The sequence below is a fragment of the Poromitra crassiceps genome (genome assembly GCF_964638095.1).
Source record: "Poromitra crassiceps genome assembly, chromosome: 1".
In the NCBI taxonomy this organism is placed as follows: Eukaryota; Metazoa; Chordata; class Actinopteri; order Beryciformes; family Melamphaidae; genus Poromitra; species Poromitra crassiceps.
The window spans coordinates 62,132,582-62,148,930 of record NC_139623.1 but is presented as its reverse complement, the minus strand read 5'-3'; the positions used below and the strand labels follow the sequence as shown (position 1 = coordinate 62,148,930).

Genomic DNA, 16,349 nt, shown 5'->3' with positions numbered 1-16,349 from the left:
TTTGCCGACGGGAAGAAAGCCCCACGTGATAGCCACCCGTCAATCTCTCTCTCTGCTCAACACTGTTGTAGTAACTATTTTATTTTGAAATTCAGTTGACTGCCATTTCACACGGATATTGTCGTATTTTTCTTTCATGGCTTGACAGAAGAAGCCTGCCTGCACGCGCCTTGTCGGCTTGAAAATAGAACTCGCGCCTAAACGATAAAATCGGCAAGGCACAGGCGAGGCGTGGGTACACGCAGGGTTCGCGCTCAGGCGCCCGGTGTACACAGCCTCGTTGACTAAAACGGACGCCTATTTAAAAGCGTGGATAAAGGCAAGGCTTGGGCGGCCGGTGTGAACTAAGCCTTAGAGTTTGGTATGGTAATATGGCATAAGTCTTTTCCTGATTTTAAACGGTGCATTACAGTAAAGTGATGTCATTTTCTGAACTTACTAGACTGTTCTAGCTGCCTTTACCAACTTAGTCCTTACTTCCACATCATTAGTGATGATTATTTATCAAAAATCTTGTGTAAATGTCACCCTCACCTTGTGAATTGCACTCGAACAGTCAGTTATCAGTGCAATTTATAAAGTAAAGCGTCAACCAGAACAAGTAACCACTGAGACCCCTCACTGATAAAAAAAATCTATCCAGTATCTTCAGGAGTGTTTTAATTCAATCCAAGCAACTCCCATCAATCTATATCAATCTAAACAAAATTAGGTCATGGACTAAAAAGTCATACTCATTCTGTACTGTTACTATTGGTAGGCTACTAGTATAACATTTCTATCTCAATAGGCTTCACATGATGAATGACATAACTGCTGAATATATAAGTTCTGCATTACTGATGTTTTAAAAATGTAACCTGTTATGTGATGATAAAACCATCCTGCGCCAAAAATAATTTCTGGAATTGACACAGCTGTGGACTTGGAGTGAAAATGATTTTATTTTAGTCTTCAAAATCAAGTGGAGGGAGTGGGGCCTCCCTGAAACCAGTGTAGGCTGCCTCATCTTCAGGGAACTCAATCCTGATGCGGCCAACGACGCAGGAGGGCAGGCGCACTCTCACATGCTTCCCCAGATAACCCCACACCCAACGCACAAAGTTTCGGTATGCAAGAAGTCGGTAGGAACTGTAAAGAAGGAATATATATGGTCAGTGCTTTGGCCAAAATGTTAATTGGTTTTATTAATCTACAAAACGGGGATCATTTTCAGGATGGAAAGGATGTTAGATTGTGAGACTGAGTACTTGTTTACTTTATATACTAAATATGTATTAAAAATATTGTAAATACAATTCCCTGTATATACTTGCTTATTTAAAACCGGATCCTCCATTTAGCCAAAGAGCTGCAGGTAAGTACCATATGCTGCCTGCAGCACATATGGATTGAGTGAAACTGGTTCAAACCCAGGGTGCAGAGTTGCACAGGTGACTTCTTCCCCACGATACCGCCCACACCTACGCATGACCTGCATGGAATGAAAAGCAGTATATGTGTTGTGTGGTCTCATGCAGTGATGCATGTATTATAGCTACAGAAGTACATGTGAGGTTACTTCAAATACTGATAGGATGGAGCTTTTTAGGGTTATTTGGTGTGCTTATACCTTTGGTATTTCTTTGCAGCAGATATTCTCACTAGGAGAGAGCTTGCTGCAGTTGCCACAAGAGCACCTGCAAATGGAAAAGACATTTCAGAAATGTGCCATGAAAAATCCCTATGTAACTGCAAAAACTGGGCTATTGGTTCAAAAATGTTATTTTCTGTTAGCCAGTGGGTTCCAGGTGGCCCCCAGCAAAACAGTTGTAATATATTGTCGTTGGGTCATTTATAAATGAAATTAGAAAAATATTATTAGCATTTTTTTGTAGTGCTATTTCACAATGGAGAGTGGCTTGTATTTTCCACCTATGGGTATTAAAAGTAAGGCAATGACAGAAGTGGGTATATGACTGCTTTGGTCATGGGTTTCAAAATCTTATCAGATGGGGGTCCATGGTCTAATTTGTGTCAGTTTAGGGGTCCTTCACGTGAAAATGTTTGAGAACCAACGCTGTTAGCTAGCCTACAGTACAACACTCAAATCCTGTAGAGGGCATTCAATTGAATTGTCTATCATACCATTCATTGACCTCTCCCATTCTATGCTGAGCCTCCGTCTCCTCGCCTGCTGCTTCAAGAGGGGCGGCTGGCTCCCCACCAGCCTGTGCTAGAGGCTCAAATTGATATGGTTCTGGGCCGCCGACAGGGGACTCCGGAGCAGAAAAATCCTCGACGTCAGTGTCTGGATCCTCCACTTCTTCATACGACATTTCTGTCGCAGGACTGTTTGTGCTGCTATCAGAGTCACTCATTGTTAGAGACCTAATTTAGAGGCAAGAGAGGCAAGAGACAAGCTAACCTAGCCTATGCTATCAGTGTTCAGTATGTTTATGATTGTGATTGTGGTGGGCGGGGGGGGGGGAGGGGGTGAATGCAATGACGTATCCACACCAGTATGCGACCGGCGATAACGAGTCTCGCGTCACTAGTCTCTTGTAACGTAGTTACATGCAGATACATGCAGAAAAATAATTAAATTTCTAGTTCGCCACTGAATTACCAAATTTATATAACTTTCAACCATTTTAAGCAATGCTGTTTCCATACAGACCACCAGCGTTGGCTAGTTGTTGATATTTATAAAGATATTGCCCCTCTCAAATAAATTATTTTTGAGGCGGTAGGCAAACTGTAATGGCGTCCATTTCCGAAAAAAAGTCTTGACTTGAACACAGCCAAAGAGTTTAGTATAGACAAGAGCATATGTCATTTCTTGGTTTTTTCCATAGGTATTTTCAAATCACTGTTCTAATACATATCTAGGGGGTAAGTCCTCCTTTAACTCATTCTCCGCCATTGGCGTCTCTAAACGTTATAAAAAATAAATAAGAAAACGCTTCCCCGCCATTGACGTCATCGGACGGCAATAAGTGTTTTCACCGTCATGTGATAGATGGCTCTCTTACTCACCTTGTGAAATAGTACAGCATGTCTAAAGGTGTACAGGAACGACCACGATTGTCTAACAAAACCAGGAAGCAGAAAAAGGCAACAATCTCCCATCAGAACGAGAACGAATGAGAACAATTAATTTCAACTTTTTTTTCTTCTTTTGGTCCCAGTGAAATGTTCTATGGTCTCTCATGATTCATCTCAGCTACTACCAGGGTTCGAGTTATCCCTTGAGAGCTATGGCGCCGCCGAAAAAAAATTGGCGTGTTTCGTGTTTTCGGCGGCGCCCGGAGGGAGTCGGAGAATTTTTTTTTGCCCCAAATTGTGGCCGTTTGAAGCCAGATTTAGAGGAATATCTCAATTTTATATTAACATTAGGATTAGACTGTTGTGTGATGTCATTATTCAGTCTTACTCATCAATATTTGTTCCTTTTCTCACTCACCTCCGATATATGCCATCGTATTTTACATCTGATAAAATACAACAATTTAATTTGACAAATGAGAAATTGCTGAACTTAAATAAACATTTATTTAACTCTGCACTTAGAAATCAAAAACTAACATGAAAATGAATGAAAAATAAATACGGTAGTTGTATGGCTCTTAACAGCAGCATTTATACTGTATTTATCTCCTGGTTTCTGAGAGAAAACATAAAATCATGAATATTTGTATAAATAAAAATAAATAAATAATGTTAGGCTATATTGTATAAACAAATGTGCACAGGAAATCAAGAACATGAACGAAAAACAAATTGCACTTAACAGCAGCATTATTCAGTAGCATCTTTTTAGAACAAAAAACTGTAAATACTTGCAAAAATAAGTCTCAGTCTCCTCTCCTCTCCAGGTCTCGTGTCTCTCTTCTGCTCTCCAGTCATCTCTCCTCTCTCCTGCTCTCTAGTCATTACCTCTCCTCTCCAGGTCTCTTCTCTCTCCTGCTCTCTAGTCATTACCTCTCCTCTCCAGGTCTCTTCTCTCTCCTGCTCTCTAGTCATTACCTCTCCTCTCCAGGTCTCTTCTCTCTCCTGTTCTCTAGTCATTACCTCTCCTCTCCAGGTCTCTTCTCTCTCCTGCTCTCTAGTCATTACCTCTCCTCTCCAGGTCTCTTCTCTCTCCTGCTCTCTAGACTACTCTCCTCTCCAGGTCTCTTCTCTCTCCTGCTCTCTAGACTACTCTCCTCTCCAGGTCTCTTCTCTCTCCTGATCTCTAGTCATTACCTCTCCTCTCCAGGTCTCTTCTCTCTCCTGCTCTCTAGTCATTACCTCTCCTCTCCAGGTCTCTTCTCTCTCCTGCTCTCTAGACTACTCTCCTCTCCAGGTCTCTTCTCTCTCCTGATCTCTAGTCATTACCTCTCCTCTCCAGGTCTCTTCTCTCTCCTGCTCTCTAGTCATTACCTCTCCTCTCCAGGTCTCTTCTCTCTCCTGCTCTCTAGACTACTCTCCTCTGCAGGTCTCTTCTCTCTCCTGCTCTCTAGTCATCTCCTCTCCAGGTCTCTTCTCTCTCCTGCTCTCTAGTCATCTCCTCTCCTCTCCAGGTCTTTTCTCTCTCCTGATCTCTAGTCATCTCCTCTCCTCTCCAGGTCTCTTCTCTCTCCTGCTCTCTAGTCATCTCCTCTCCTCTCCAGGTCTTTTCTCTCTCCTGATCTCTAGTCATCTCCTCTCCTCTCCAGGTCTCTTCTCTCTCCTGCTCTCTAGTCATCTCCTCTCCTCTCCAGGTCTTTTCTCTCTCCTGCTGTCTAGTCATCTCCTCTCCTCTCCAGGTCTCTTCTCTCTCCTGCTCTCTAGTCATCTCCTCTCCTCTCCAGGTCTCTTCTCTCTCCTGATCTCTAGTCATCTCCTCTCCTCTCCAGGTCTCTTCTCTCTCCTGCTGTCTAGTCATCTCCTCTCCTCTCCAGGTCTTTTCTCTCTCCTGCTGTCTAGTCATCTCCTCTCCTCTCCAGGTCTCTTCTCTCTCCTGATCTCTAGTCATCTCCTCTCCTCTCCAGGTCTCTTCTCTCTCCTGATCTCTAGTCATCTCCTCTCCTCTCCAGGTCTCAAAAAGCTACACATTGATCAAAACACCAGCAGCATGTCACCAAATAAGCAGCAACATGACATCAAGTAAACAACAGTAATAAATGCATTCTTCAGTCTTCCTCAGCTCTATTTAATGTATTCGGTTTAAGTTCAGTCTCAGTTCAGGGCTCTCTTGTCTTCCTCAGTTGTTCCTCCTACAGCAACACCATCTGCAGTGTTGCCACCTCTAAAGTGTCTTGTGTCAGTCCAGAATCCAGAAGAGCATTCTCCACATCACGCCCGCTCCCTGCAGCTGAGTCTTCCTCTTCACTCGATCTCTCTTCGGTTCTATCTGTCTGCCTGTCGTAGGACAGGACATTTTACGTTTATTTATATAGTTTATTTATATACGGTATGTCGTTTTTTTGTAGTCCAGACTCCAAGTGCTGAATCTTTCAGCACTTGGAGTCTGGACAGCGCTGTTTGTTATTCGATAGTCACAGCGGCCAATGTTGTTTTTTGCCATTTTTCTATAGATACATTATGCTTAAACAGAGGCAGGGGAGGGGGGGAGTAAATATATATAAATAGCCTAGTAAAAAGTAAAAGCCATTCTCTTACCATTATGCAGAGAAGATAGACCAAAGTGCTCTGTTTTCAGGAGGCTTTGGTCGTGGTCCTGGAACCCATGATGTTGAAGTCCGATGTCCTTTCTTTATCCAGGATCGTATGAATGGGAGAGGGTCGAATTTGTTGATAGGAGGCCCATTCAGGTCCACGAACAACAGTGCAGTAAGGCTGCTAGCTCGCAGCCGATTCCTGGTCTTGCAGTCTGTGTCGTTGCAAGCAGAAAAGCCCCTCTCACACTCTGCAGAGGTCGGAAGGACGGTGTTGCTCGCCACTATAAGTCTTTTCAAGATTTTACCATGTCCCTGGTGTTCCTTGCCTTAAGATAAGATAGGACAAAGATTCCTTGATTGTCATTGTTGGTGCATACAACGGAATTCAGACGCACTGCCTGAGTGGAGCTCAATAAAGTATAATAATATAATAACTATAGACTAAAAAAGACTATTAGACTATTCATCCATACATCTTCACACAGGTACAGTACACAATGTACACACTACATGAAGCTATAGCGAAGGTTCTAAAAGAAGAGACCTATTAGTTGTCATGTCACTCCTTCATTTATTCAATCTGCCCTAAGGAGAAACCCTTTAGTTGTAACGAGAAACCCTTTAGTTGTCACGCTCACGCTTTCAAACCTGGCTAACCTGGATAAATAAAGGTTAAATAAAAATAAAATAAAAACCCCAAATACTGTGATACAGATGCACACAGATTCACACACACATTATGGCTACGTATGCAACGTATATTCTATTAGGCCTACTGAATAATAATTACACACCTTGTAGTTTCCAGTCTCGAAACTCATTGACAGCGTCGTTGGCGGACTCTCCAAGAAGTTTAGCAAACTTCACCACCTCACGTTCTCCAAACAGAACAAGTTCTGCCCTCTCTTCCGGCCAGAAGTGCTGATCCATAGGCTTCAACATTGTTACCAGGTCACTGTCAGGGAGACGCCTGGTGAGGTTATCGATGATTGACTGGTAAAATTGGGTTTTCTTTATTTTAGGCTGAGTTTGGGTGAGATCAACCCCTTTGAACTGGCCACTGGCTATGCCTGTTTTCACTTTAATTTCCGTTTTCCCTCCTTGGTCCTTCATGGCAGAGAGCACCTCGATCGTTTGGTGAATGTGGCGGCTTGCAGTGACCAGAGACATGTCACGTCGCTGTAGCTTCAGGGAGAGACTTTGTAGTTCACGTAACACGTCTTTCATTGTGGCTAAATCAGCAAGGAATCCAGTGGATGTCAGATGCTTATTTAAACCAGTGTACTTGGCCTTCTCTACACCAGAACGTGAGTCATCTTCACTAGCAGTTTTGAAGTGATGTGATAACACTGGAAAATCCTTCGGCACAGCTTTGACAGTGTTGAAACTGCTTGACACCCATCTTATTGTAAACACTTGTCCGATTTTCAGAATCTGCATGTTCAGTTCAGCAGCCGCTTCCTCCAACTCCCTTGCATTTTTTGTGGACTGGTGGTAAAGAGAATAGAGTTTTGCAAGGAAAAACTCTAAATGATTGCAGCCAGCAACCACTTTTAAGGAGTCATTCACTGCTAATTCTAAACGATGCGCGAGACAATGAACTGACTGAAGTCGAGGGAAATCCTGTTTCAGTCTAGCTATGAGTCCAGTCTGTCTCCCAGTTAGAACAGCAGCCCCGTCTGTGGCTATGCTGATTAGATTTTTCCGAAGAAAATCTTCAGTCATCCCCGCTGCCTGAAGGCTGGTTTTCAGGGCATTACATAGTGACTCTGCATCTGTGCCCTCATCCAGTTCAACAATGTCCAAAAAAACATTGTCCACATCTCCATCCCCAGTGACATCACACCTGACATAAATGATCATGTATGCACGTCCATGAATTGTGCTTTCATCCAGTGTTATGCTAATAAGGGAATCTTGTGATTTGACATGAGAAACAAATTTTGTTTTCATCTCTGCTGCAATGTGATTTACGATCTGGGCACAAGAATGATCGGATCGGTGAGCTGGCCCGACTTTGGCACCATTCATTTCATAAGGTTTCATAAGGGGGTTCAATTTTGTATAAGGCAACCTTTCTTTAGCGATAGTATATGCTGCCCTGAACGAGCTAGCTGTTTCCTTAAGCAAAGTGGAGGTGATTTCTGTGATTTTCTTCGGAAGCACTTCATCATTTTTTTGCTCTGCTATTTCAACAGCTTGTTTATGAGCAATACTGTCACGGTGTAAGTAAATCTTTTTCCGCAACTTCCTTGGAACAGTGCTACTTACAGTCCCATTCATCCAGGAATCGGCCAGATGCGCTCCATTAAATGATTTCTGTAAGAGTGTCTTTGCATGTTTACAGGGAAGGCATCCAATACACCCCTCTTTTGCAAACAACCAGGGGTATTTTGCCTTCCATGTTATCCACTGACTGGGTCCCCAGCATGGTGGTGGTTGGGCAATAGCAGCGCCTGCATCCCCAGTGTCCTCATCCGGTTCTCCTGCCTCGTCATCGCGCGATTCACGTTCCTCTTCAGAATCTGATGAGCGGTCCAGGTGTATGGTGCTGCTGGTCGGAGCATCGGGTTCAGGTTCGGCGGCCGTGGTAACGTTATCCACGTTGGCTGTCGCATCATCATCATTATCAGACCTGGCAGCAGAGCTAGTAGCAACTTCAGTAGCAGTTTTTTGTCTCTTTCCAAAACCGAAGTTATCGAGGCTTCTAAACCCCGTTGGCGGCTTCAGCCTTTTTTTTGGCGGCATGGTAACCCTACTAGCTAAAAGTAAAGATGAATTGTTAGCTACGTGATGTTGCACACACCTTGGCTTCTTCTCCACCAGCTGGGTTGTAGTAGCGTTAGTAGAACACGCGCTCATGGGCGACGCATGGTGGCTTGGAGGTGAAATGCAGCCTATTTCACACAAACAATTCACACGGTAGTTTTGGAAAACTGAAAACATGTTTCTTATTTAGCCTATTTATCTAGTTAACATAAATAATTTAATTCTTACATTGAAAAATAAATTATTTAAGAGAGAGAGAAAAAAAAAAAAAAAAAAAAAAAAAAAAGCTTTATTGTGGGGGTCCCACAGGTGTTATTGGCTATGGGGTCCCAGACTCTAGCTATGGGGTCCAAGACCCCATAGGTCCCCCCATAACTCGAACCCTGGCTACTACTCAAGATAATCCACAGACCTTGTTGTCAGCAATTCATTTCAAATAACTATTTTCTTTCAACAGAACTACAACCGCTAGCTAGCAGCTAACTAGCAGCTCCCCGCTAGCAGGTGTAGGCAATTGTAACCAGGTTATGATTTCTGAAAGGAGACCTTTCGCTGTTAAAGCCCCAATCAGTAAGATTTTTGACATTTTTTACTGTAATATAAGAGCTTTTTAGTCACAGGACATGGTAGATTGACTTGTAATAGGGAGACTCTCGACTTTATTTATCCCACACCGCCCTCCATTGGCCAGCCCTGGGACTAAGCAAGTTGTCTGCCACGTCCCGTGGCAAGAAAAAAGAAAAGGATGCGCGCATGCGCTGTACAGCGGAAGCGCTGTCTTCAGGAAAACAAGGAAGTAACTCGATTCGGATTTGCTACGAAAATGATGTTTCACGGAACTATGGATTATTATTTCATCACGTGGTGAGTACCCGATGTCACAACATGTACATAGAGCTTTCTGGCGCTGTGTTTTGTTGACTTTGAACGGCGATATCGTTATCGATACTATTGGACCCAGAGGGCGCAGTTTCCCCAATAGCAAAACTTGGAAAACTTACTGAATGGGGCTTTTTTCAAATGTAAATTTTTGGTGCTTTGAACTCCACAAGTGCCATCCAGTTCCATTGTATTGAAGAGAAGGTAGACATCTCTACCTTCCAACAACTAACACAAAATGATCTAGATGGGTAAATAGCACTACAGGTAAGAGGAAAAATATGTATTTTTGATTTAGGGTTGAATTGTCTCTTTAACCGGATTATTATGATGTTTATGTGTCAACCCAATACCAGGTTAGCCGAGTGACTCAAACTGAAGTCTCTGTGTGTGCAAACATAGCCACTCACTTCTCCTCGCTTCCTGTTTTCCTTCCCTCCTGTCTTGTGTCTTGTGCGCCAAAAAACGTCTTTGTTGCCGTTAGCTTGACGTCTCTTGCCTCGATTAATTGTCTGATGCAAAACTCCTGTATTGGCTTAAAAGATGTGAGATTGTGAATCCGCAATGTTTCTAAAAGAACTTCTTCAAAAACTTTGTTCGGTACGTCCATCTTTTGTTTTGTTGTTTGACGTTCTGATACTTGGGTCAAATTGTCAAGTTAAAGTAAAAGTTGACGAGCTAGAAACGCTGCCCATCCGGTCTAGGGCGGGCTCTAGGCCGGAACCAGGTAGGGTGACAAAATCAATTGTGAGCGGAAGCCAGGCTCTTTCTCGCCGAGAAGAGCCTGGTGACGCGAGGTTACTCCTAACCCAGGCACGGTCCTGATGATGTCACTGTCTTGTGTCTCCTAACCCAGGCACGGTCCTGATGATGTCACTGTCTTGTGTCTCCTAACCCAGGCACGGTCCTGATGATGTCACTGTCTTGTGTCTCCTAACCCAGGCACGGTCCTGATGATGTCACTGTGCGAGGTGGTGCATGTGTACGAGTTCCTGCCTTCCAAGAGGAAGACAGAGCTGTGCCATTACTACCAGCGCTTCTACGACGCAGCGTGCACGCTGGGCGCCTACCACCCACTGCTGTATGAGAAGAACCTGGTCAAACGCATGAACCAGGGCCAAGACCGCGACATCCTAACCCACGGACGTGTCACGCTGCCGGGCTTCAGCCGCCTCAACTGCACACAGACTCCTGGAATTAGCCCTAATAACCCTAACCCTAACCACTGACTGACTGGCCGAGTCAAGGCAGCTCGTGCATAGGAGGCGTAGCACACATCACACAAATACACATACTCACGTGCAATAGTCCATTTGAGGGGGGATGCGAGGGGGTGCCATTCCCCTTTCATCACTCAGCAAGATATCATTCAATCAAGAAATGTGTGAGCCACTTATTGATAATCATTTTGAGTATATAGTGTATCTCAGCAAATCTGAGGGCGGGACACACACACATTCCTGCTGGGCCACTCTATCTGTGGGCCGGTTGTTTTTTGTTTGTTTTTTGTTTTTGTTTTTTAACTAACCCCAAATCTTCCATTCCGAAAGTGAATTTGACAACAAACAGAGCACTTAAAAAACGGGTTAATTTCATTTTAACACCTAAGTTTGCCGGTTGGGTGGTGTTTGGACCTGCGGGCCAATGACAGTGCTTAAAAACGGAAAACTCCGCCCAACCGGGAAGCCGGGACACATTAAAGAAACACACAATCAAATTACTGAATCTGAGCAGCGGAGCCGACAGGTTGTGTTGTGAAAATATAGAGAAGGAAGAATCTAGAGTGAATTTAACTTGTAAACTTATAGAAATATTGTCATTTTCACATGATCTATATTTGTATATTGCTAGCTAGCATGGCCAGTGCCTTGGTTAAGGGCGCTGGCAGGAATATCTTATACCTAACATGCATGTCTTCTGAGTGTAGAATTACCTTTGTGCCATTACAATATTAGCAAAAGCGTAAACAGCTGGTCACCCTCTTCAGCACTATCAAATTGTCTCCATAAGGGGGGCTACTGTCTGCCTTTCCGAAGCCCTGCCACTCCGAACGTTAACTTCCATTATTCGGACTGGCGGTCGTTCACCTTAGAAGCCGCAATGCCGACCTTAGGTTTAGGCGTGGGGGTGGGAGAGGTTAGGTTTTGGGTTAGGGTCTGGGGGAGGTTAGGTTTAGGCATGGGGGGAGGTTAGGTTTGGCGTGAAAAACGGGGAGTATAGAACCGGGGAACCATAGACTGATCCCTTTCTGAGTGCCGATATTTCGGAGTGGCAGAACGTCGGAGTGGCAGCACGTCGGAGTGGCAGCATGTAACCCCATAAGGGGCCGTGCCTACAGAAAACATGGTTTTCATGGTGGAGCGCTTTGGATATCAAATGTACAGTATGAATGCCCAGAGCGCTTAATTCCAACACAGCGCATAGACACACAGCGCAACTGACAGTTGGCTGACAGTTAAGCTAATGGCAGCTAGCTAGCATAACAAGGTAAGCAAGCTAACATCAACCCAACAAGGTAATACAATTCATAATTTTCACCCGGAACCCCCCCAAACAGCAGAGACATCTCTCCAGGCTAAGATCATAGATGACTGAAAAAAGTGACATTAGCCCCTTTTACACAGCCTGTGAAAGCCGCCGTCGTTGAGGCGTCCTAACGCCTCGCCTTCTGTATGAAAGTCGTCTATTTAACAGGCTAAGCTGGAAAGAAGGGATCGAAGCTGGCTCATATAAGAAAGACAGGGCTGAGGGGAAACCACCTCCAGATTGAAGTTCTACATATCAGAAATAAGTTAACCAAGGCATATAATTCAATACAGCAGTGGAATCAAAGGAATGAAAAGAATTGCTGTTACTGTAGTCTTGCCTGCGTTTCCCTTATGAAAAACAACATATTCCTGTGCATGTATAGCCACTAATAGCCTATATCCCAACAAATCCCTAGCTTCCTATATAAATATTATAATAGATTTAATGATACAGCCGTCACAGCAATAGAAAAGGGGAAATGCTGAAAAGAAATCAAAAAGCGATCAGATCCATGACTGCGCCAGGAGGAATTATCCGTGCCACACAGCTACCCACAGTTTATGGGTAGTAGTAGGCTATTAAACGACGTTGACATTAGTAGGCTAAATGGAGATAATAATATTAACGACCTGTCAGAGGACCTATCGCTGTTTTTCTCCCAATACACCCGCAGCAGCTTCCCCAAGTTTTTATTTTTAGCGTGCGTCTGATAAATCCTCTGTGATGAGTCGTGGTCTAGAGGTGAGGATATTCCCTCTGTTCTGTCAGTCTCTCCTCAAAACTATCCACAATGTTTTTTATTTCTCTCAGCTGCAGGACAGCTGTTTACATCGCCATGGCAACGATGCCTCTTTCACTCGCAGAAAGCCGGCTCGCCTGTCTAAGAGCATTTTCTGTGTAAAAAGGCAACGCGGACGCATTTGCGGGCCTTCCTAACGGCGATATTGTGGAATCTCTGGGCGTGTCGATGATTTGATTTGACAGTTCTGGGGACTGGCCAATCCTGGCGCTTGTATGGCGTGTTCTGACCCCAAATCCAGTGGGATTCAGCGTGTTCTGCTCCTACACGAGTGGGATCCGCAGAGAACCGGGGAACTGGCTGCTTCCGCACGCACTGCTGTTTCAAAGCCGAGGCTTAAGCTGGGAATATGCTTGACGTTTGGCCGGCCGCACGGAAATGAGAGACACGGAATCCTGACCACAACGTGTGGAGTTTTTATACTCTGTGCGGGTTTCTGCTCGCGGAAGTGAGCGGAGTCTTGAAAACTCCACTCAGCTGCGTCTGCGTAGTTACACAATTCGGGGTGTGCACGGCCAGGAGAAAACCGTCCGCACAGGAGCCTTGCAGAGGGGCGTATCGGCTGATTTGACGTCACTTTTCCGCACAGACACTCGCGGTCCTCGCCGATCCTGCTGCCCGCCTTGAAATGTCCGAGGGCCCGGGGTAAGAGCCGTGGACGTTAACGTTATTCAGGGAATGCGAGTTAACGAGCCAGTTACATGTCTTTGCATTCTACATTAAATGAAGACATTACAGTTTATTTTGTATGTTACATACTTATTGAAAAGTCTGCCCATGTAGGGCAGGCAGCCATTTTGCCGGCTCACAATTTTTATCTCGCAATGAAGATTGATTGACAGCTGATGACATCATCAGTGTGTTTGTGTTCCCCCCCTATGACATCACTGACCAGTCTTGTCACAATGCCTCCTTGTGTGTGTGTGTGTGTGTGTGTGTGTGTGTGCACCCTTATGACATCATCGTTGATGATATCACTGATGACATCACATCATTACCTAATTAGCCTAATTTAAAAATGTGGCTTTGTCAGGTCACTCTGTCAGGTGCCCTTTACACACCCTGAAAGTTTCAGCCTGATTGCATTTAAAACGGCATAGCTGTGGCCGGACACAGAACTTGAAACAAACAAACATTACCCACATACTCAATTTATATATAAATAGATGAAGAAAATCCTTAAAAATGAACTTTTGAAAATGAAAAAATGTGATATGAATGAATAGCCAGGGATGTGATCTAAAATAAAATAAAATGTATTTTTTCATTTCAGCCTGACTTTAAGGCACCCAGAGCAATCCACCAAAAAACATAGCTGCTGGGAGTGCTGAAACGCCAGGCCCGGTGCTGGGAAGAGGAGTGCTCCTAGCACGTCCTAGCGTCTTTACCATACAAATGAATTGCAGAAAGGTGCTGGCAGCTCACAAAATGGTTTCTGTGGACATGGCCCCTTAGACCGCACCATCACCCCTGAAATGTGTGTACAAATCGACTACTATACACCACAAACGTACACAACACAAACACTGCATGAGGCACATGGGAGTACACGTGTCACAGTGTCCTTGTCATAGCACACAGACTGAAATCCCATCAAGTCATAGATGTGCCTGCTTTTAGACAGTATATACACACACACACACAAAGCTCGCATTGACTGCTCATTCCTTAACCAAACCTAATGTTAACCTGAACCTTAAACCTTACCTTAACCTAAACTAAATCCTAATTCTGATCTTAAAGGAAGGCTTTGCCGATTTTCAACCCACTTTGTATCATTACAATGTCGGTAATTATGCAGATGGACACTGTTTACCTTTTCTTCATGTTTTCTGGCACCGAGAGCTCTGCAGTTTATTCCAGGTACTTCCGTGTCAGAATGACGTGTTTTGCGTCATTCTGACACGGAAGTGAACAGCTGTTCTGCTCGAGGGTGGCTTTTCCAACTACTAATTGTTTATTTTTTATTTTTTTCTGTATGTGTGCATCCACGGAGAATTGCATTGAGAGCCTTAACGAGCATTAATGAATGACCCATACCAGCTGATGGGGCGGAGTTTCTGCAGGCAGACGAACAGGGATTTCTCGATGCAGAAAAAATATAGAGAAGGTAAACACTCAAGCTGCTTATATTACTGAGATTATAATGAAAAAAATTGGGGTTGAAGATCGGCTTCCTTTAACTCTAAATCCTATACTCGCCCAATATCAGAACCCATCAGACTGTAAACTACTGTATAGGGGACGGAAGAGGAAGTATTGGCCCGGATGTACGATGGCTACACTGGAAATCCCCAAATATTGTCCGTCACCTGATCGTCATGAGACTGATAGACGATGTGTTCCCAGATTGAAAATGGCCCCTTGAAGAAGTGAGGATCGGCCAAAAACACCTCGCTTTGCAAAACTGTCCTCACTCCAAAGGTCTAGCACACAAACTGATTCTCACAAGGACAGCAAAACAAGAACACACACACACAGCTTGTACGGTACCTCTGTAATGTGAATATATACTATAATGTGTTAGTCATTCCACTGTGAGGCGCTGCAGTCCTGCTCTCTTTCTGTCTCTCTCTACCATTCATCTGCTTTTTACTTTGGAACCACTTTTTTGTTTAATCACCAGTGAAACTTCTGGAGCAGGAAGGCTATTTCAGACCATCCTCCTCAGCTAACTGGAGCCTCGGGTTAGAGACTTAGCTGTCCTGAGGGGAACATTGACGGGGACTAACATGAATCATGTTGTGTTTCTGTGTGTAATGGTGGGCTCAGGCAGGACGTCTTCAGTGAAGGGAAGGGTTTCATTTATACTTTTTTATGTAAAAGTTCTGTCTTCCAAGCTTGGTTGTTTAGCCCTGTACCTCCCCTACCAAGCTGTTCTCTCTGTACCTCCTCTACCAAGCTGTTCTCTCTGTACCTCCCCTACCAAGCTGTTCTCTCTGTACCTCCTCTACCAAGCTGTTCTCTCTGTACCTCCTCTACCAAGCTGTTCTCTCTGTACCTCCTCTACCAAGCTGTTCTCTCTGTACCTCCCCTACCAAGCTGTTCTCTCTGTACCTCCTCTACCAAGCTGTTCTCTCTGTACCTCCTCTACCAAGCTGTTCTCTCTGTACCTCCTCTACCAAGCTGTTCTCTCTGTACCTCCCCTAGCTGTTCTCTCTGTACCTCCTCTACCAAGCTGTTCTCTCTGTACCTCCTCTACCAAGCTGTTCTCTCTGTACCTCCCCTACCAAGCTGTTCTCTCTGTACCTCCCCTACCAAGTTGTTCTCTCTGTACCTCCCCTACCAAGCTGTTCTCTCTGTACCTCCTCTACCAAGCTGTTCTCTCTGTACCTCCCCTACCAAGCTGTTCTCTCTGTACCTCCCCTACCAAGCTGTTCTCTCTCCCATCTGATCAAATACTGACGTTTGCTCAGGAGCCCTTGGCGTCACTTTTTAACACACTGGGTACCCCTTTTTCGTTATTCTTCAGTATGCAGGGTAGTCCAATATATATATTTATATAAATATAATATATATATATATATATATGTTTATTATTATTATTATTATTTTGGGGGGGGGGGGCATGCCTTTATTGATAGGACAGTAGGCAGACAGGAAAGGTGGGGAGACAGGGAGGGGATGACATGTGACATGTGGCCACGGGTCGGATTCGAACCGTGGCCGTTGGCGTGCAGTAGCTGAGGAGGTAGACCTGTTGTCTTGGAATTGGAAGGTCCCCCGTTCGAGGCTCGTTCCACCTGGTA

At 44.4% G+C, this 16,349-nt stretch overlaps 1 protein-coding gene across 1 annotated transcript in view; it reads left to right on the top strand.

The window, feature by feature from the left end:
- The window catches only part of st6gal1 (ST6 beta-galactosamide alpha-2,6-sialyltranferase 1), a gene marked incomplete at its 3' end in the record, with an annotated part of 62,310 nt that extends 51,809 nt beyond the window's left edge, over positions 1-10,501 (top strand). The window contains exon 8 of the mRNA XM_083650873.1: positions 10,215-10,501. Coding sequence (XP_083506999.1) covers positions 10,215-10,501 — 287 coding nt within the window. The remainder of the gene's footprint in view (positions 1-10,214) is intronic.
- Positions 10,502-16,349: the final 5,848 nt, after the last annotated feature.